General features: G+C 38.9%; 2 protein-coding genes across 5 annotated transcripts in view; one reads left to right on the plus strand and one right to left on the minus strand.

Annotated features, from left to right (window-relative positions):
• The window catches only part of LOC117462071 (SPRY domain-containing SOCS box protein 4-like), a 68,372-nt gene extending 62,334 nt beyond the window's left edge, over positions 1–6,038 (plus strand). For all 4 annotated transcript variants that reach the window (XM_034104140.1, XM_071206317.1, XM_034104139.2 and 1 more), the window contains exon 3: positions 4,788–6,038. In XM_034104140.1, coding sequence (XP_033960031.1) covers positions 4,788–4,915 — 128 coding nt within the window. In that variant the 3' untranslated portion in view covers positions 4,916–6,038. The remainder of the gene's footprint in view (positions 1–4,787) is intronic.
• Positions 6,039–15,776: 9,738 nt separating this feature from the next.
• clstn2a (calsyntenin 2a) overlaps positions 15,777–22,881 on the minus strand; it is a 55,629-nt gene continuing 48,524 nt past the window's right edge. Inside the window, exons 13-17 of the mRNA XM_034104849.2 lie at positions 21,796–21,963; positions 18,855–19,000; positions 18,078–18,198; positions 17,313–17,503; positions 15,777–16,088 (exon numbers count right to left, since the gene is read on the minus strand). Coding sequence (XP_033960740.2) covers positions 15,777–16,088; positions 17,313–17,503; positions 18,078–18,198; positions 18,855–19,000; positions 21,796–21,963 — 938 coding nt within the window. The remainder of the gene's footprint in view (positions 16,089–17,312; positions 17,504–18,077; positions 18,199–18,854; positions 19,001–21,795; positions 21,964–22,881) is intronic.

Here is a 22,881-nt window from a genome sequence, read left to right on the forward strand (position 1 = left end):
GCAGCAGATGATTCATTTTGAGCTTGACCATTTGTAAATTTACAAAATGAACAGCCTTATAACACGTTTAAAATATGCCATAATCTTTTCTATTGCTTTTAGATGTCTGTTACCCACACTTAGACATCTTAATGTCTAATAAAAAAGCTATATAGAAGCAATTATAATACATTGGGTAATCACTAGAACTCATTATTTATAGTAGACTATAGATATAGGCTGCATAAAATATTCCTGAGATTATTTGACACAAAAAGCAGTGTGTCTTTGATAATTTCACATTGAGAAACGACTCCTCTGTAGTATTTCACGACAGAGGTTTTCTTCAGTCTTATTTTTACTTATTTCAAGCTAAGTGTGTTTTCTCAGAGGGAAAGAGCCAGAATAACACAGAGTCTCCTTCCTCTCAGTAACCACAGTGTTGCTGAAATTGTCTCTGCATAACTGAGCACTAAAGAGCATGCTCAAATTAATTGGGTCTAGTACAAACGTACTCCCCTTGTTACCGTAGCTACATGCACACATCCCGCACACACTGCTTACTCACTAAGACTCCAAATGAGTTTCATCCACGATAATCTCAAATTGACATTTTCATATACCTACTATGTGGTTTAAGTTGACTCTGGAAGTCAACAGAACAAATTAGCATTTTTCTTTAGTTTGTTAGCACAGTGTTTGTGTGCCTGTATAAGAATAGGTGTGTATCAACATAATGTTGTTGTTGTTGGTCTTTCAACACCATGTTTTTGCTGTCGAATTATAGATTTTGTACACGTTTAGTTATTGATTTTTTTCAAGATTCCAAGTAAATAAGTTGTTTTGGTTGGAGCACTGTAACGAACAGCAGACATCAGCCAATAGTAAGCAGGTGTCAGTGAACACTTCCTGTCTCTCTGGTCAGGATCCAGGGTGGCATTAAAGCGGCTGAGCCTCCCCATTTATTCCTGTTGGCTCTATATATAGAGCTGTTAATGAGTCTGCTCTGATGTTCACCAGCATTCACTACTCTCACTACATACACGCTTACAAGCCATTATGAGCTTCTCTTTTCATGTCATTTTCTATATGTTCATACATACAGCCAAAACGATGAGTCTATTAATTGATCGGCCAATCTCCGGAAAATTGAAGTTGAATCCCATATCTGTGCCTCACTGTATCCTCATTTGATGCCACTCAGCCACCATACAAAGGCCTTCATCTGCTGTGTCTCCTGTTAATGTGACGAGAGCCGCTCTCACAATGGCAGCGTCATTGAGAGTCAAACAGAGGCCAAACGGAAAAATCAACACTGTCATCCCGGTCATCTGTACGCAGGTGAAGAACTGGTTTCTAGGAGCGTGGATGAGCATTAATGTGACATTGCAAGGACACTGCTGTAAAGTGTGTGTGTGTGTGTGTGTGTGTGTGTGTGTGTGTGTGTGTGTGTGTGTGTGTGTGTGTGTGTGTGTGTGTGTGTGTGTGTGTGTGTGTGTGTGTGTGTGTGGTGTGTGTGTGTGTGTGTGTGTGTGTGTGTGTGTGTGTGTGTGTGTGTGTGTGTGTGTGTGTGTGTGTGTGTGTGTGTGTGTGTGTGTGTGTGTGTGTGTGTGTGTGTGTGTGTGTGTGTGTGTGTGTGTGTGTGTGTGTGTGTGTGTGTGTGTGTGTGTGTGTGTGTGTGTGTGTGTGTGTGTGTGTGTGTGTCCTGTTGGTTTAACAGCGGTGCAACCACAGAAGCAGGTGGCGAAGGATGTTCAGATTTACAACGGGTGATGGAAGTGTGTGTGTGTTTTCCTAAACAAGCAGCAGGGAGAGACACACCAGCTGTGTTCCTGTCATTGAGGTTCCTCACAAAGCACTTCACACCTCCAAAACAAGACACGTTCCACTAATTACAGCCTGTTACAAGGCACACATTATCTCAAAGGGGATCTCCACTGAGGAGAGTCCTTTTTCAGCAACGTCACACGTTCAGTGATTTGAGATGTTCGTCTACACTTCAAATCTTTATTTTTAATAGTTTTCTCTCTCCATCTGAATGAGTTGTTCTAAAGGTGGGAAATATGTTTGCAACTGCTGACTCCATATTCATTTTTGGATGCTCATGGACCTACTTCTTAGTGTACTTTTAGCATTTGTATTAAAGGTCCCCTATTATACTGTTTTTCATTACTTTATCATAGGTCTCAGATATATACAAAACATGTCTCTGAAGTGTGTGGCTCCAAACACCAAACAGATCATTGTAGCATCCCATAATCCCCTCTGTTTCAGCCCTGTTTCAAAAGTGCTGATTCTGTGTCTGTTACTTTAGATGAAAATAAGGAGCCACTCCCCACGCCCCTTAAAAAGAACACAATACTGCTCTAGGAGGAGATTCAGGTGATAAGGTGTGGGGGGGGGGGGTTACCTTGGTTGGTTGGAGATTGGCTAATAGTTACTCAACCCAAAACATCGTTATGACATCATAAAGTGGCCAAAATCTGATCAGCTCATTTTCAGACAGGTTGTTATATAAATGGATCAGGAGAAAAAGTGAGCGAATCCTTTTTCCTGAAACTCTCAGAATCCCTTTACACAGAGGGGACACAGGCTTATGTATAAAAGACGTGAAAAAGTGGATTTTGCATAATAGGTGACCTTTAAAGGTGTTGCCTGTATGGTTCAGTTCAGTGAGTCATGTGTGTGTACAGCATGCGTCAGACTGCGAGTGTTGAAAGGTTTGAGGAGGGGTGAGCGGGATGTGTTTTGGATTATGGAGTTCAGTTCCGTAACGTGTCCCTGTCCTCCCTCCCACTCTGCTGTGTAATGCGGCCAGACGTGGTCATTACTATTAATTGGAAAAGATGATACTGTAAAATCAATTTGGAGGAAGCTATAAGCCAAGCTGATAAAACTGGATCAGGGGAGAAGGACAAAGAGAAGATACGTTGCATTAAATAAGCAAGATTATCTTTGTATTTGTTTATTGTTTCTTTAACCCTTTCATGCATGAATTATGAAAGCCTCACTCAGGATTTTTTTACCAAGTGTTTTTATAGCTCTGGGGCATGACAAACAAGATTTTAACTTTAGTTTTTGTTTATCTAGTTTTTTCAAATTTAGAAAACAAATGTTTTATATGTCCACTCAGTTGGACAGTATGCGTTAAAGTCTAAACTGAAAACCTGTACATTTGGAAAAAATGATAAATAAAGATGTGCAAACTTAAAATTACATTATAATAACTTGAGTATATATATTTAAGGCCCCAAAATATATTGCAAATGAAGTATTTTCAAGAAGAACAGTAGCAGTAACAGTATAAATTGTAGTTGAAATATAGCCAGTGATGCATGACGTCCACTTTAGTGGACAGGCGAATAATCATGATTTCCTGCAAACATAAAATTAATACTTTGACAATTTATGAATGATATGATTCCTTAGTTGTTACTTGATGTCACCTAATGTTTTATACCTGCAGGGAGCGCTTTCCATGAAAGGATTGGCAGGATATCGGCAGGTGACTTGGTCCATCTGGCTTTCTGTCGTTCATCTTGGTTTAGAGACATTTATCATGCACTTACACTGACTTGGCAGTGAGTGCCAGTGTATGGGAGGATGCAATAGGGTCCTATGTAGTGGCTGCCATCAAAACCCATGCATATACAAGAAAACACCTTTTGAAAAGCTGTCCACTGTAGTGACCTCTATGCGTGAAAGTGAGTTTGATGTCAGGAAAACTGGATCTCAGACTTTTCTCCATCAGATACAAAACACCATCACCTTCACCAAATCACCTGATACTTGGAGCCTTTTCTACTACATTACCGCCATGTCTTCTTTATATTTGATTGTTACTGAGAGGCAGTCAAACAAGGCCTATCATCTAATTGTGTTGCCAGATAAAACTATACAATTAATGGAAAATGATATGAGAAAAAGCTCACAAGAACTTAGCCAGTTATATCAATTTACCTGGTAATAGAAATGATCGCCACAAAGAAATATAAAGATGCTACCTAACATTTTTTTTAAATAATATAATAAATCTTTATTTAGGGACTTCTACGGTATAACCTGCAGATCAGAGCAAAGTAAACCTAACATCTATATCTGTGCCAAGATAAAATGACTAATGTGTTGGCTCACATTAACTCTAAAGGCAAATGATTATGATTTTTTGAAGTTTGTGAGTTTTGCAGATTGCCATTAAGACACATTTTATGACTATGGACAATTAAAAACATAACAACAACATCACCATGCAGCACCAGTCCTCCTCCTCTGTGTGTCCTGCAGTCAGACTCCTGTGTCTGTTTCCTCCTTCACCCCGGTGGGAGGAGGAAGGTCACAGACGAGACTGGCCAGCAGCTCACAGATATACATGGCACTCTTATTGCAAGTTTCATTTTTTTTTAAATGTTGACTATATTATCCCCTTTTTTTAACAGTTACACTGTTTACCTATCAAACGTTTTCAGCTGGAGAGAAAGTGGGTCTGACAGATGTGTTTAAAATGAACTTAATGTAATGTGTAATATATGCTAGCCAAACAGGTGTCATTGTATGTGTATGAGGAGGAGGTTTAAATATTTAAAGGTGTGCATCACCACTCTCTACTTCTGTCATTCATGCATGCATCACACATATTAAGGTGTGTAATGCATGTATAAAAGGTCAAGGCATAAGCACACACATCAACAAATCTAACACCAGCCATAACAGTTGTAAATCACACGTTACACAAGTCATTTAAAAAAGATTTGTTTCACATATCCTTTGTTATTGTTTTGTCTAATCTCTCTCTCTGTCCCCCTCCTCAGCCGAGCCCCTCCCTCTGATGGACCTGTGTCGGCGTGCGGCCCGCATGGCGCTGGGTCGGGAGCGGCTTCAGGAGATCGAGGGCCTCCCCCTGCCCCAGTCCCTGAAAAATTACCTCCAATACCAGTGACTGACACCAGCAGGGCCAACTGGGAGTACAAGGACACAAACCAGACCTCCAGAAAGATGGATGCATTAACGAAATGAATGAAAGGATGATGGATGGAAGCATGTCCACACTGAGAGCGCCATAGCTCCACAACAGATGGGTGTATTAAAGGATGGAGAGAAGGAAAGATGGTGGGAGAACTGAAAGAGGACGTCCAGGCTTTCAAACAAAGACAGCACCAGCTTCTCTTGGATTTCAAGCTGCTTTTTCATTTGTTTTTTGACTTGAAATAAATTATTGATGATGGTGTCCCATCAGCGGCTCACTCATCCAGAAAGGAAACCCATGGTGTGGGGAAGAGGCGACAGTGTCCAGGTGAACACCACCACCTAGTGATGAGAAGGAACACTGCACAGAGAAAGCACACTAATCCTATCCTGGAGGCCTTTCTGACTACAGTCAGTGACCATATCATTGCTGTTGACTCTGTATTCTCCTCTGGCGAAGGTGACAGGATGCCAAGAGGATTTTAGCACTAATGTTGTTTTTATCTGATTGACTCGGGGCTTGACTAATTCTCACTACGCATACAGAATAGACAAAAAACATGGCTGCAAGGGGGATGCAAAATGAAATGGGCATACTGAATTTCTCTCCTGGCTTTATGCAGACATTTTGTACGGGAGTGAAGCCCTTTTCAGACATGGTGATTTAGTGTGTTAATTAATGGAAATATTCACCATACTCAGTATTTAGTACCAGGTGAACGAGAAGTAGTGTTGGAGTTGAAAAGTCATGATGTTAATGATGAATAGTGTTCAAATCTTGATTAATGTGCATAGTCAGTGTGAGAAGCGACCACCCGTTCCAACTTATTAATTTCACATTGTATTAGTTTATTTTATTCTGCTGCTTTTTTATACTATAATGTCCTAATACAGAATGACAAGTAATAGGGACTCTCGTGCCTGTATGCTGTATTTGAACACTTTTATATACAGGATATTTATCATTTCGTCCATGCAGTTAGCCTGAATGTTACTTGAAAAATGATTGGCGGTGTGTTGGTTTTAATGTTTTTATTTTTATTTCTACCTCTTTTGCCCCATGCTGCATGGGGAAATAAAATCATTTTAAGCATCAATCTGAAATGACTACAGTTTCCTCAAACGTAAAATTGCTCATTGACAGTGTTTCAGTGTCTTTTCATAGAATATGTTTAATTACGTGGTACTTTTTTCAGTGCTCTTAAAGCTAAATATTCATAAAGAAATAGAAAAACACCAGTCATAAACAAACACAAACAACTCATCCTATTCACGAATCTCTAATGATTAATAACTAACCTTTTTAAACTGCTAATAGGAAACTGAGTTCTTGTTGGACCACATTGATCATAGCCCGAAGCTTAAAGAGCAAATACTCTTTAGGCCTCTATAGAGGAACCGAGACATACATTTAATCATTTTATTTGTATAATTTGTGCTGCCGTGGCCTTGTGATATTGTGATGATATCCAGTTCAAACCAGCTTTGTGTTTTGTGTTCTGGAACATTCGATAGGTCCAAATGACTTTAACGTGACGAGCTGCGTGTCTGAAAGGGGCTTATTCACATGTAAAAACTGCTAAAGTTTAAGGTGTTAGTGCTACAGAGAACCATTCCTTCTCACAGGACACCAAATCATGAATTATGATGTCCTTCAGGACCAAAGGTACTCATGTTAAGCCGTGGAGTGTGTGAGTGTGTGTTGGTGGAGAGATTCGCCTCACCTGCTGTTGTAGCACCTTGCTGTAGCAGGCACCACTGTCTTAACAAAGAAACAAACTAACAAACATAATCGTAAAGGCTGGAGCAGAATGTATGAACATTACTGCTGACACACACACACACACACACACACACACACACACACACACACACACACACACACACACACACACACACACACACACACACACACACACACACACACTGTAGAGACCAATCATGTTTTTTTTCCCTATAAAAGGCTTGAGTCACTTTCTTTTAAACTTCTGAGTTTGTATTCAACATTATAATTATTAATTGTATTGAGTTTTGAGTCTGATGATGGCAACAGTTTTATGTTTGTTCTTCTAACGGAGGTTGATGGTTACATTCAGGTAATTCAATACAAATATGCTGTTGATGAAGGGAGGCAGAAATCAAAAGTTGATTCTTCAATGCTGCTTTTTATTATTATTATTAATATTTTTATTTGGGATGGCGGCGGTCTCCCCTTCTGTTTTCATCGGCTACGATGGGGAGGAAGGGGACCGTTGAGTTGTAGTGGAATGTATGGACGGATGGTGCAGTTGAGATGTCAAAAGATATGAAATGTGAATAAAAGCCAAGTGAATTTGAAAAAGGTCTGTAAAATATTTCTTGTGTTTCCTTCTCTTGATTATTTCTTACCCGAAAGCTCGTGGTTGATACATTTTAGGAATGGTTGAAGTCATCAAAGTACATCTGACACTGACTCAAACAGATCTGCAGTCAGATTCAAACGTTGCTTCACTGGCGCTGACACATCTCCAGCTCCATCGATTGTGTCTGAGGGAGCGTTTAATCTACCGAGGGAGGCCTTTTCAGGGAAATTGGGTTCTCCCAGTTGTCAAATGTGCAGTTTCCACATCAGAAAGTACACCGTTAATGCACTGCTCATCAGCTCAGGCAGCTGGAAATACAGCTCACACTCTCACACTCAGCCAAAGAGATATCGACATGCTCACAGTGTGAAATAAAAACTGCAGGGCACAACAGAACAGAGAGACCAAACGGATCTTATTGAGGCGGCTGGATTCTGTTCTTATTCATAACACTCCGTTCAATGTCTCACTATGGGATGCGCCTCGACGCGTATGCAAACAGAAGCATCAATCTCATTACGTCAATCCTGATTGGCTGGTGATCTTGACGTCAACGTCAGGGAATCCACCCACCCTTTAAGTAGCTTGCGCTACGACGCAGCGTCATTCAAACACCTCTTCTCGCTTCAGAGCACATCGAATTATCAGTAACCGGGCTAGCTTACGGCCCGTCCACACAGCGGCGTGCGTTGACGCTTGCCGGCGGGCGTGTCTGACACTCGACCAACAACCAATCACATGAATCTCCCGCCCCAGACACACAAGCACGCAGTTTGATTGGCTAGAGCTTGTACTGGCATATGATTCGTCAAAAGTTGAACATTGCTCAACTTTTTAAGCGAGCAACGCCAGCAACGCTCCGCGTCGCTTCCCAAAATGCAGTTCGGCTAAAAGTGACGTCACCCCATTCAAAGTGAATGGGCAGAAGCGTTGGAAGCTTCAACGCACGCCGCTGTGTGGACGGCAGTGTTGGGACTAACGCGTTACAAGTAACGCGTTACTGTAACGCCGTTATTTTTGGCAGTAACTAGTACTCTAACGCATTACTTTTTAAATTCAGTAACTCAGTTACCGTTACTACATGGTGCGTTACTCCGTTACTGCGTTACAGCCAGGTGAACAGAGATGAGAAAACAAAACAAGAATCCTCTAGTGCAGGGGTGTCCACACTTTTTTCACCGAGGGCCACATATAGAAAAATATACGAAGGGCTGGGCCACTCCTAGAGGTTTATTGCGTCATAAGTTCAGTTATAAGTTGGAAACATCTATCCAATGTAGGCAAATTACTCTTGATACTTGAAAATGTTGTTAGAAAAAAACTGCCTAAATCCCAGCTCTCCATAGGGTTTCATTTATCTTGTTAGCAGCTCATTCCTTAAAATAGGAGCCTCAGATTGCTCATCATCATAAGAGGAAATAGGAAGGGTTTATTTCAAGGTTGTTATGTACATTTGTTGGCTTTTTCTTATCAACTTAGATTTGTTAGAACATGTTTTCAACTTTAATGGACTGAATTTATTTGAAAATTGGGCTTATTAACACATGAATACTGTGTAACATATTTGAACATATATAGTTAAAAAGTACAATATAAGACAAGCAGAAGTTTATAATACTTAAGTCATTATACTTTTTGAATTTGCTGAGGGACGCATTTGGCCCCCGGGCCGTAGTTTGGACACCCCTAGTGTGCAGAGTTGGGTGTAACGCGTTTCTGTAATAATATTACTTTTGTCGGTAACGGAGTAGTGTAACGCGCTACTTTTATAATTCAGTATTCACACTACAGTTACTAACATTGCCCCGACACGCGTTACTTTGTTACTTACTAAAATCAGTCATAATCAAACCCAGAGATGGGGTCGTTACTAAAAAAAAGTAATATATTACATATTACTTTAAAAAAAAAAAAAAAAGTAATATATTACACTACTTCGTTACTCTCTACATAAAGTAACTCGTTACTTTACTCGCAGGGCCGGCCCGCCCCTCCCTGCAGGCAGATCACGCAGACTGCTAAAGTTTCAAATGTTCTCTTTAGTTCAGTTGCCGCATCAGACTGATCCAGATAGCTCCTGAATGTTTTCCTATCTGACCGTGGCTGTCCTCTGTCTCCCGCTATCTGTATATTTTGCGCAGTCTATCTCTGCTCACGCTGTTGCGTCGGCGTGTTCTCCTGCGTGTTGGCCATGTGTTGCACTGGAACCAGACACCGCAAAGACTTCAGCCGAGCACGTACGAACTGCGCATTCGTGAGTGGCAATAACTCTCCTTACCAGCAGGCGGCGGTAGAATCAAAGCTCAACAAACACCTGCAAAGAACACATGCTAAGGTGAAGCTAACGTACAGCTATTTGTTATTTGTTTATATCACGTAGTCTGTTCTTCTTCTCTGTTTTCCGGTTGTTGCCTGTTTTGAATGACGAATACACACTACCGCCGCCTGCTGGTAAGGAGAGTTATTGCCACTCACACATGCGCAGTCCGTACGTGCTCGGCTGAAGTCTTTGCGGTGTCTGGTTCCAGTGCAACACATGGCCAACACGCAGGAGAACACGCCGACGCAACAGCGTGAGCAGAGATAGACTGCGCAAAATATACAGATAGCAGGAGACAGAGGACAGCCACGGTCAGATAGGAAAACATTCAGGATCTGGATCAGTCTTATGCGACAATGGAAACTGAACTAAAGAGAACATTTGAAACTTTAGCAGTCTGCGTGATCTGCCTGCAGGGAAGGGCGGGCCGGCCCTGCGAGTAAAGTAACGAGTAAAGTAACGAGTAAAGTAACGAGTTACTTTATGTAGAGAGTAACGAAGTAGTGTAATATATGACTTTTTTAAAAAAGTAATATGTAACATATTACTTTTTTTTAGTAACGACCCCATCTCTGCTAGTGTGTCATTGGAGGGTAGCGTTGATGATTTCTATGACACACTATATACTGTCTTTTTCCACATATTTTCCGAGATACTACACAATCACAGGGTTAACTATATGGCTCTGACTAGAAGGAATGAACAGGAGACATGAGAAGGGAGGGTCCTGTAAGCAGCTGCTCACCTCTGTGTACTCAGTGTTTCTATCACTTTTGACATACTATACTTTTTTGTATATTTTTCAACGTGCTGATGCTGATGCTGATTTTCAACAAATCAATATCAATACATTTTTTCTGACATAATATGAGTTATTTTTTCATTGTATGCAACATACATAAATATTATACACATTTCTTTACATACTTTCATGACTTTTTTCAAATGTTCCACAATCTATGCTATCCCTTTCTGCTTCGTTCTTTTTGACATACTATATTTATTTTTATAAAAGAATACATACTATGACGTTTTTTAACACATTTGTAACATACTTGTTTTATTACATACATTATCATTACTTTTTTTCATCATACTATATGACTTTTGTTCATTTTCTATTTACACTACATTGTTTTGAAAAAATAATACTATAACTTTTGTATTATTTTCAACGTAACCAGAGGTGGGAAGTAGTGGAGTACAAATAGGTTGTTACCTTCCTTAAGTACATTGTTCTGGTATCAGTACTTTTCTCCACTACTTATTTTTCTGACGACTTTTTACTTTCTCACATTTTTAACACAAATACCTGTACTTTCTACTTCTTTTCCAAACAGGCTCATAACTTTAGTTTGAATCTGTTTATCCGTTTATTTCCCAACTTTGTTTTTATTTGCTTGTGTTCTGAATGGTTGTTGTTCAGTGTTGAAACATTCATTAGTTAACAATGACATAATTACAATTTCAAATAGAAGATCTTTAATGTTCTATTAATGTAACTCTTTCATGCATGAATTATGAAAGCCTCACTCAGGATTTTTTTACCAAGTGTTTTTATAGCTCTTGGGGCATTACAAACAAGATTTAAAATTGAATTTTTTTCTATCTAGTTTTTTCAAACTAAACTAACTAAATCATTATAATGACTTACAGGATTTTTTTTTTTTTAAATTCCTGTGGCGCAAACAGGCTTCCATATATACATGACCCTTTTCTTTTACAAACTACACAATGTATTTGTTCAACATACTATATATGATGAGTTAGTCTTCATAATATGTAATACACTGTGTTACAAGGCGGGTATATAGTCTGTTTCAAAAACAAGTAATAAAATGCATTATTTGCAAACTAAAAGCCAAACTATCTCACTAGCAGCTCATGCTATATTCTTGCCAGTTTCAGAGTTTCCTCCATCACAGTGCAGTTGAACATGTGCTGCTCATCACTTTAAATGCACATTAAGCTACTCATTAGTGGAAAGTGTTGCTTCACGCTCAGGGACCTGCTGGGTAGAACTGAATCGTCAGCACTGTTGTGAAGCAGAGCTGCAACACTCTGGACATTTAATAAAATTAACTCACATGAAGGCCAGTCAATTAAAAGCTGAGCGGGATTCATTGCAAATCAACAAACTAAGGATTATACAGAAAGAGTGTTTTGACTCTTTTTAAAACAGAAATATTTTTAACCTGGTGTTCGTCAAACAGAACATTTTGTCTTAAATATTAAATATTATTATTTGTAGCATGCAGAACAAAAAAGTATTTAAAAGTATTTTCAAATGATAGATAGATAGATACTTTATAGATCCCAATTTGGGAAATGTTTGTGTTGCAGCAGCATCAAAAACATAAGGCAATGTACATAAGAGAAACTAAGACACAGAAATAAACAGTCCAATATATTTCAGAAATAGAAATAAAATAGCATTAAAAACTTATTACAAAAGATTTAAAAAAAATAATATATATATATAGGCTATATATACATGTGGAAAAATAAATGGTATTCAAAGGAGAATAAATGCCATTAGTTTCCTTTATTTTAGCACATTGCCGGTCATCTTGTATGTTCTAAACTTAAGTAAACCAGATTTGATCGACAATGTGGATTTATTCCTTCATCATCAATCTCATTTTTTTTAAGGATGTTCTTTTGAATTTCTTGACATTGATGTGTCCCGTGCAGTTCAGCCTTCCACCAGCAGGCGTCAGTAATACTCCACGATTGAGTTGGACCATGTTATATTTACCTCTGTAAAAACATAAAAAACATCTCAATAAAGACTTTGATAGCAATTTTATTAAATAATATAAATTCCAATACTTGTATATATTTATTACATTTCGCTACCAATAAATAGAAATGAGGCTTGTTTTCCAACACTGTTACAGCTTTCCCCCTCCAAACCGTTATTATAATATTTAGATATTGATGTTCGTCAGACCACTGTAATGTTCTCTGTTCAGCAGCGGCATCCCCAAATAATAATCGAAACACCAACAGTGCATTATAAATTGTTTCCCAATGGTTGCGTTCTCCACATTGTTGCAAAATGTTACATCATTAAATATGTGTCAGTGTGTATCTTGTGTGTAACACATTTTATGCTTTCCAAGCCAATATTGCATTGTCCATTACCTTCTCTTCACCTGGTCCTGAATGTCATCATTCTACCCTGACACTAAATCATATAGATATAACAATCTCTGACATTTTGTCTGGAATAAAATGTATCACATTTATGCTCTTTTTCTTTTCCATTTATCAATTGTTACCATTGGTTATTGTTAACTTTGTTCTGTGAGGACCAAGTTGCTCATATATGCTTTTCTTTTCCACTTCAACTCTCATACTAACATGAACATTTAAAAAGCTAAAGAAAGGCCATTTGTTTTTTCTTTATTTCAAACACAAGTGAACATTCATTGATTCAACTTCAGCCCACTTAGTTAAGTTTTTGTCTTACCTCATATACATGATGCAGTAGATTGTTAAATCATCATTAATATCAAATGTACTTGGTTCTTTTTTTGTAGTTTAATTAATACTCCACCATTTTGATAATGTGGAGATAGGACCCTGTTGGGTCCAGTGTTACACACAATTGTGTGTGAAGAGTCAATCTTTCACTTACAGCTGGACTTATTGATAATATGCATTCATTTACAAGTTTAATCTCTTTTACAATTTGACTATGTATTATTACTAGCCAGGCCAGATCAGGGGTACTGAACATAATCTGCAGATTGTTTTATGCAGCTTTAATAAAGGTTATTAATTGATGTCAAATGCTAGTATTCAGCATTGCCTGAAGTTCAATACAACACAATTTGAAGAGGTAATAAGGATGCATATTTCATTTATTGTGGGAGAACACACACACTCACACATACACACACAGGTCAGATGCCTAGTGCACAAACAAGTAGGAGATCTGAGTAGAGTCTAAAACAAGTCTTTATTGGTCAATATACAGAAATCAGTAGGATTACCACTAAAGAGAGAGAAATCCGGACCATTTTGTTTACAAAAAGAAAAAGAAACGGATATATAAAATAACTGTCTTGAACATTTTACAGGGGTTATTTTTTATATGTAAAAGAATCTTTTCCTCTTTCAGAAGCACAATATGACAGAGGGGGACGAGGGGAAACAAGGCAGTTGTCTCACAATTATGACATCACAATCACAGGTGCTTAAAGGAGGACAGAGGGAGGGACATGTGGAGAGGAGACGCGTCAGTCACAGACCTCAGAGGGATGATCACTGGCAATCAGAGTAGAAACGGGAATGTGTAAGGAGTTACATTTAGAGAATTGAAATGCAGACAAACCCATTGGATTAAATCAAGTGTACTTGAAATGCAATATTGATGTTTAAAAGAAGGAATTCATATCAAAGAAGTCTCCACTGCTGCTGGTTCTGGTGAAGTTCTGCAGAGTGGTGACTTGATAAAGTGAGATAGATAAACACACTTATTTTCTCCAGCATTCAACTCATTAAGTTAAGTCGTAAAGTATTCTTTCGATACAAAAATCATGTTCTGATAAATAAACTTTAATTATGTAGTCGAGGTGATCCTACTCAGATATAAGGGAAACTTTTAGGAAAAATCCTGCATCACAAACTGAAAGCTCAAAAAGACCCTAGGTCGTTTTTACAAATATATTTTCGAGAGTTAGTGAGATATCGTTCGACAGGTCTTGATTTGCGTCCAATGCGTTTCACAACATATAAAAACACTATTGTTTTAAGTGTGCCACCTTAGCTCCATGCTGCGGCCCCTGCTTAACAGGACCAAGTGATGAGAAACAAGACATGGCTAATAACATGTGGTTTGCTAACACATGTATGGGTCGAGTAATAAGAAGATAATCGTTTTTAGAGTCTGCAGTGAGGGCCTGTCATTTTCATTTCCCTAAAGAAATGGTCCCGAGTCTGACTGAAGAGTTGTTGGAAAGTCAACAAACCTTAACATCTCAGCTCTGTACCGAGTGGAGATGTTATGGCAGTAAAAGTTGTTTTATATTACACGTCACTCACATCTCTCAACCTCTTGTTGAATCTGTTAATAACTCATCATTTTACAAACCATCTGTTATTAAAAAATAAACCAAATAAATACAAGTACTCTGAGGGAAGTGGCACATATTAAACGTTAAAAGCACACATGTTAGAAATGGGGTGACAGCCATTTTGTTTGAAAGAGTCGATGACTGCAGTGCCCCTGTTTCTGTGAACTGGTCCTTTATACTGGGCCCATACTTGCATAGAGGGCTCCCTTTACTACAAATGAAACATCTCTGTACTATTTCTTCTATTTCTGTATAACAATGAAAGCTACAATAGGCCACAGTATGGAGAGATTTGGTACACAGACAGATGCAAACAAACAGCACTTTTGATTCTAAGAGTATTTGAACCTTTCTATCACCTTAAAATGCTTTTGAGAAACAAAGGGGAGACAATATTAGACAGTTGATATTTCTGCTGATATAAATCAGGACAGAAGTCTAATGTTTATTTTAAGAGGTAACATGTTCTCAGAGAAAGAGAGGTTTGAGTTATGAGAACAGAGGATATACGCTGAGGGACGGTACATCTATGTTATACCTATTATAAAGGCCAAAGGAATTATATTTTAAAACGTTTATGGATACATTAACACATGTACTGTATATGGATACATCACTCTGATACATCTGCTGATAACTCACCAGTTTGCAGACAATCTGATCAAAATATAAAATAAACAATATAAAAGTAATCTGAGGAAAATTGCACATATTAAATATTGGGATCAAAGCCCACATTATCTTTGTGTTGATGTTATAAACGGAGAGAGTTTGCGTCGCTAAATTCAAGAGCTTAGATTCATTTTATCAGCTAATTCTCCACATAATGAGAAAGCTGTGCTTCAGCAGAGGGAGATGAGTCAGTAACAATGACAACGTGGGAAGGTTCAGTGTTTGTTCCAGCAACAGATTGTAAATTATTTTATCAGAGATTTTGTTTCTGTGTACCTGTAGCAAGCGTGCAGTAATGTCTGCATCAACATGTGTGTGTGCGTGTGTGTGTGTGTGTGTGTGTGTGTGCGTGCGTGTGAGAGCGATGGGCATGTAAAGTGTGTTTTAATGTGTAGATATGTGTTTATGTGTGTGTGGTCAGTACGTTATGGAGGAACTGTCCCACTCTAGTTTTCCCTTCTGCTTCCTCTCTTCCACCTTTTCTCTCTCTTCTTCCTCTCCCCCCTCTTCCTCTTCATCACTGCTGTCTGACTCGGCACTCGTCATGCCTCCCACCTGTTCCTCCTCTTCCTCTTCTTCTTCCTCCTCTTCTTCTTCTTCCTCCTCCCCCTCCTCCTCCTCCTCCTCCTCCTCCTCCTCCTCCTCCTCCTCCTCCTCCTCCTCCTCCTCCTCCTCCTCACGTTCTTCTTCTTTTACCTCTGCATCACGTGCCTGAGCTCCTCCGAGGTTCTAGAAAACAAAGCATGATTTAGTAAAGTCACTACAGTTATCAAATACTGAATTACAAAGTATGTGGATATTACATTCCATAACATGTATTTTAGCTGACGCTTTTATCCAAAGCGACTTACAATAAGTGCAAAAAGCATAAAGAATCAAACTCGGAACAACAAGGAAAGTGCAGATACATTCACTTCAAACAATATCATACGTGCGTAAATGCTGGTGAATAAGTTACGAAGCCTAAAATAACTCAATAAGTGCTTCCCCCCCCTTTTTCCCAGCAATCATTTAATTGCCAAGGTAAGGAAATAGATGTGTTTTCAGTTAGTGACGGGAGATATGGAGAGTTTCTGCTGTCCTGATGCCAACTCAGTGGACTTTTTTAAACGACAGCTAAAACCACATCTTTTTAGATTAGCTTTTTATTAGCACTTTAAATGTTCTTTTAGTCTTTATTATTTGCCTATCTTTATATTGTTTTATTTATTTTATAGGTCTTAATCTTTTTCTTTCTGTTGTACCTATATGTTCACTTGGTGTTTGTTTTGTTTGTTTTATATTTTTGCATTGACTCAGTTGTCTTGTACGACGGAGTATTAGGGCCACACTTAGAAAAAAATAAAACAGAGAGATTTCGAAAATAAAGTCCACATGCTCCACATTCCTCATTTTATTGCAGGACGCTGCTGTTGTCTCCTTCTCAAGTCACTTATGAAACTACGACTTTATTCTCGTAACTATGACTTTATTCTCGTATTATTACGACTTTATTCTCGAAATCTCTCTGTTTTTTTTCTTCTAAGTGTGGTCCTAATACTCCGTCATAGTCTTGTGTCTTATCTGTCAGAGAGAAACCATTATTTATTTTATTTTTATTATTATCATACATTTTACCTCATTGTGTCTATTAACCTGATAAAAGTAATATTTTGATGCATGTACCTTTTAAAGTTCTTAACAAATAATCTGAGGGGAATTTCTTGTCGATTGTTTTTAACTTGTGATGTGTCATTTTGTAAAGCACTTTGAGCTGCATGTGTTGTATGAAAAGTGCTATATAAATAAAGCTTTATTATTATTATAATAATAATTATAATAATAATAATAATAATAATAATAATAGGGAGCAAACAGGCGTGTTTTTGAGGGGTACCTGGGTCCCACTCGCAGTGATGGAGTAGCATAGTTCAGGAATAAAAAACAAAAAATACAATGTCAATCTATCCTAACCTCCATGGGGTTGACAGTGATGGTGAGTGCAGAGTTGTCCCAGTCTTCCTCAGTCTCTTTGACCTCGTCCTCGTCCTCTCTGGACCCCTCCTGATGTGTGGCGTGGATCCTGTACACGCCGATCACCACGATCACCACCAGGGCGGCGATACACACCACGATAACAGCTGTGGCTGCTGGAGGCGCTGATCCTGGAGGAGAAGTGGAGAGGCAATATAACTCTGTATGTTATATAATACATATTTATGGAGGTACAACTGAGTCTGCTCAGGCTGTAGATCTCTGACATTTTGGCTTTATCTTAATATCTTTCAAAAGTAATAGTAGTCATGATATTCACTGTTTTCCTTCTCTATGTGAACTTATCCTAAAATAAAACATCCTCTTTTTACAAGTCTTGTTTTGACCGTCATTCTTTTCACCTATAACATCTTACTCTTAGATTTCCTTGCCCTGGGCGTTTGTCAAGTAGACAAAGCTTTACGACAGAGCAATCTTCAGTTTAATCATCTTGTCTAGCTTGATCACTTGGAACAGAGAACAAAGGCACACACATCTAAATGTGCATTGTAATCATTCATTGTAGCGTGGAAGTGGATCTGAGGCCAACTGCTGTACAGTAAAAACAATATAGATGAACTTTTAGGAAATATAAAAGAGGTTTTCACTATTAACTATTAATTATTAATATGAACCTTTGTTTTAACTCCAAATAATAGTCTGACAGGGCACGACATTAAAAACACAGTGACATTACTGTCTTACCTGACATGTGTGAGTTGAGAGTGTGCATCATGAGAGGGTGATGGACCGGTCTCATGAACGGAGCTTGAACGGCCATGTGATTGACATGCTCCACAGGTGCTGAGTGGTGAAGGACACTGACCTGTAGAGGGGGGGACAAACCATTATCCTTGTGCAAAGAAAGGTCATAAAAACAAAAAAAATGGCTATAGAGGGAACCAATACAGCAGTCCACCCTTCTTCCACGAGGGCCACATACAGAAAAACATACGAAGCCCTGGTGAGGTATATTGCCTCATAAGTTAAGTTATAAGTTAGCAAAATTAATCAAATGTAACTAAATTATGCTTAATACTTGAATATGCTTTAAGAAAACAAACAGCCTATCACAGCTGTTCCTTAAAACAGGAGCCTCAGATTGCTTATCATCATAAGAGGAAATAGGAAGGGTTTATTTCAAGCGTGTTATTTTTTCTTATCAACTTAGATTTGATAGAAAATGTTTTCAACTTGAATTGACTGAATCAGTTTGAAAAGTGGGCTTCTTAACAGATGAATACTGTGTAATATCTGTTTTCATCTATATTTAAGAAGTACAATACAAGACAAGCACAAGTTTCGTTTGTGGGCCATACTCCATTATACTTTTTGAATTAGCTGAGGGCCGTTTCTAAATGTAGTTTGGACACCCCTGCAATAGAGCATTTTAAACATCAAAACACGACTAAAATCTAATGGAAGAATCAAGAAGGAAAAAGAATCAATAAACAGTGCAAGACCTATAGAGAGAGGACATACCTCCAGGTTGAACTCGTTGCTGGTGTATCGTCCGTTGAGCTCGGAGCAGGTGAGTCTGAACCTCCTCTCACTCAGGGTGACAGGGCGCTGGTTCCTGTAGCGCAGCTGCCTCAGCGCCTGCTCGTAGTGGGCCATGGAGTCCACACCTGGGAACAGGATGGAAAAAATTAAAGGTCACCTATTATGCAAAATCTACATTTTCATGTATTTTATACATCAACATGTGTCCCCTCTGCGTAAAGAGACTCTGAAAGTTTCAGGAAAAAATATGAGCTCACTTTTTCTCCTGATCCATTTATATAAAAGCCTGTCTGAAAATGAGCTGATCAGATTTTGGCCACTTTATGATGTCATAATGTTTTTTTGGCTTGTGTAACCATTAGCCAATCACCAACCAAGGTAACCCCCCCCCCCACCGTATCACCTGAATCTCCTCCTAGAGCACCTTTGTGTTCTTCTTAACCAAATATCTCTCAGATGCGGCTTTCACACCAGCGCTTTTCTGGTTCAGCTCCGGTTTCCCTTTTCAGCTCCCGCTCTGTTCACACCGCCCACTGGCGCCCCAGAGCTGCCCCTGCTGCGTCATGACGTCACCGTTTACATCGCTGATTTGCTCCCCAACGGCACCCATTACGGCGCTCACAACAACAACAACAACTGCGTCGGGTCGATGATCGTGTTGCTTTTAATCACACGAAGCCAGAATAAATTGAATAACGACTTCTCCAACCTTATACTTTTCTCCAGAGTGCCGTGGTTCATTGTTTATTAATGTGTTTCTGCAGCATTTACCGACCGCTGCAGTATTGGCTGCTCTTCCACGGGAGTTTATTCTCCCGTTAGCTCCCGGTTAGCTCACACTGCAGCGGCCGCTCTAAAGTATTCACTGTCCGACTCACACAAGCAGCTGATGCATATCCCCAGTTCCCTTAGCCTAAGTGAATGTGTGTCAGTCTGAATTGACGCTGTTTGGTATCACAACGCTGTTATGAAAGTTTCTCTGGTATAAAACGGGTGATGTTGGCATAGCAACCGAAGCTAAACTGACTACTTGCATCCGATAGCTGCAATAATACAAAACAACACGTCTGCCTCTCTCCACAATGATCGATAACAGCGAACGGATGGTCAAAGTAAGGCACAAATAAACAGAATCACACGAAGCCTGGTTAGTGTTGCCTGACTTTATAAAGTGTGTTTATAGGCACTACTGCTTGTAGGCAGGCATAACAGTCGACCCATGGGAGGTGGGTTTAGTTTCCTGCACGCCTCGACGTAACAGAGACGTAAGCGACGTCACCTCTTAGCTCCAAAGCTCTTGCCTCTGGACCAATTTTTTGGAGCTGGAAATGAAGCGGATTCCGGAGCTAAGAGCCGGCGCAGCTCCGGTGTGAACTGGAAAACCCGGCGCTTTTCAGGCTCTAGCTCCGAGCCGGAGCTGAAAAGGCGCTGGTGTGAAAGGGGCAAGAGGGGCGTGGGGAGGGGCTCCTTATTTTCATCTAAAGTAACAGACAGAGAATCAACACTTTTGAAACAGGGCTGAAACAGAGGGGGTTATGGGATGCTGCAATGATCTGTTTGGTATCTCGAGCCAAACACTTCAGAGACATGTTTTGTATATATCTGAGACCTATAATATATTAATGAAAAGCAGTATAATAGGGGACCTTTAATACAAATGCTAAAAATATGTCATGTAGCACCGTCCGCTTATCCTCCTAAAATCTGGGATTTAGGAGTTATTGAGATATGTTTTTAGTCGATAATGGTACTTATTTATGTTTTCTTTGAAGCTGTGGTGGAGAGGAGGACACTGAACAGGCCATCATGGATAACCCCACCCATCCTCTCCACCTGCAGCTGGACAGCCAGCGGAGCTCCTTCTCCAACAGACTGCTGCAGCTCCGCTGTCACAAGGACCGATACAGGAACAACAAATCACCTCTGGCTGGCAGAGAACTCTCTGCTCCATAGTTTCTCTTGGAATAAAACCACATTGTACATTTTACATTATATATTCAGTTTAATATTAAATATTCCATCTGTCACATACTTATGTATATATAATACCTTGCTTCATATATTGTTATTGTTAATTTGTAAATTCAACATGTATATTTTCTACTTTCCTGTCTTTAAATTGTTATAGTACAATGCCATGTATTTTTATGCTGCTGCAACACAAACATTTCACAAATTGGGATCAATAAAGTACTCTCTTATCTTTACCTGTCTCTTTATAATAGATAATTTGTCAATGTTGTGAAGTTCTTTACAAGGGTTGATTTAGAAATAATGAAATCATACATTTTCTGAATATTGGAAACAAATATGATGCACAATTTGAAACCTGCTCTCCTGCCTGTCTCTCTTTCTCCACTTACAAGTCATTATCAAGAAGCAAGTCCCATGTCTTTGTGTAACTAATATGTTCTTTCTCAATCAGTACTCTGTTTACTTAAGTCCCATGTGTATTTCTAAAGGCTTGAAATGATATTAAAAAATGTCCTCAAAAGAACAGAAACAACATGTCTTTATACATTTGATATATTTTTGCTGCAATTCCTATCAAAAGATGTGCTCGGTTGGCCACACCGCCATTTGCATCACTTGAAAGCCCAGGATGTGCTTTTAAGAGTAGATTAGGACTTAAATAAACAGCATGCATGGTGTTTGAAATAAAGGCCTCAGAGTCATGCCCCCCACAGAGGACATCAATGAACTGCTGGGTCTCTGGAGGATAAAACTGTAATTTGTTCTGACAGGATATTTCAGGGACCTTTACAGCTGTCCTGCTCGATAGAGACTGAATGCTCATCCTGTTGCTGTATGAAGGGCAAGCCATTTTTAGGGATGTTATTTAGGATTTTTAAGTGGAAAGGTGGTGCGTGTCCTGATGTCCTTCACAGAGCATTAGTGCCACAGATCATCCCCCACCTACCATATATTGATATTCCAGAGGTGGAGTTGGTGGCATCCAGGTGTTTTCCCAACAAGGCGCTGTGATGAATCTCCAGACTCTCTCTCTCAGGATTCAGCTCGTCCCCAATCACCAGAACGTCACAGTAGTCCAGGTTATGCATCAACTCCATCACACCTGGTCTGCGAGCTGCACGCATGCACGCAATATTACAGACAAATGAGTTATGTTAGCAAATAGAGTCTCAGTGATAACATACCAAATGTCCAGTGCACGTAACAATAGCTGGACTTAAACTCCCACTGTACATTTTACATTTATATTCAATTTAATATTGAATAATTAATTTCTTGCACAATAATATCATTGTCACCAATAATAAATGTGTAGTTCTACATGTATATTTTCCACATGTATATATATATATATATATATATATATATATGTTTTTATATATATTTTATTTTATTTCAGAAATATTTTGGACTGTTTTCTATTTCTAGTGTCTTAATTTCTCTTATTACATACACGTATACGTACATTGCTGCAACGCAAACATTTCCCAAATTGGGATCAATAAAGTATCCATCCATCCATCCATCCATCCATCCATCCATCCATCCATCCATCATCCATCCATCCATCCATCCATCTATCCATCCATCTATCTATCTATCCATCCATCCATCTATCTATCCATCTATCCATATATCCATATATCCATCTATCCATCCATCCATCTATCTATCCATCTATCTATCTATCTATCCATCCATCCATCCATCCATCCATCCATCCATCCATCTATCTATCTATCTATCCATCCATCCATCTATCTATCTATCCATCCATCCATCCATAATAATAATAATAATAATAATGGGTTCCATTTATAAAGCACTTCATATTTGAATTCAAATCCCGAAGTGCTACAAGTAGTGAGCATGAACAGTATAAATAAACATTACACAACACGGTAGAATTAATAAAAAAGCAATAAAAATAAAAATGTAAAAAATAAAAATAAAAATAAATAAATAAATAAAAGGGTGATAAAAATGTCTAGGCAAAGGCTCTTTTGAAGAGATGGGTTTTGAGGCCTTTTTT

This window comes from Pseudochaenichthys georgianus, chromosome 17 (genome assembly GCF_902827115.2).
Source record: "Pseudochaenichthys georgianus chromosome 17, fPseGeo1.2, whole genome shotgun sequence".
NCBI classification, from domain to species: domain Eukaryota; kingdom Metazoa; phylum Chordata; class Actinopteri; order Perciformes; family Channichthyidae; genus Pseudochaenichthys; species Pseudochaenichthys georgianus.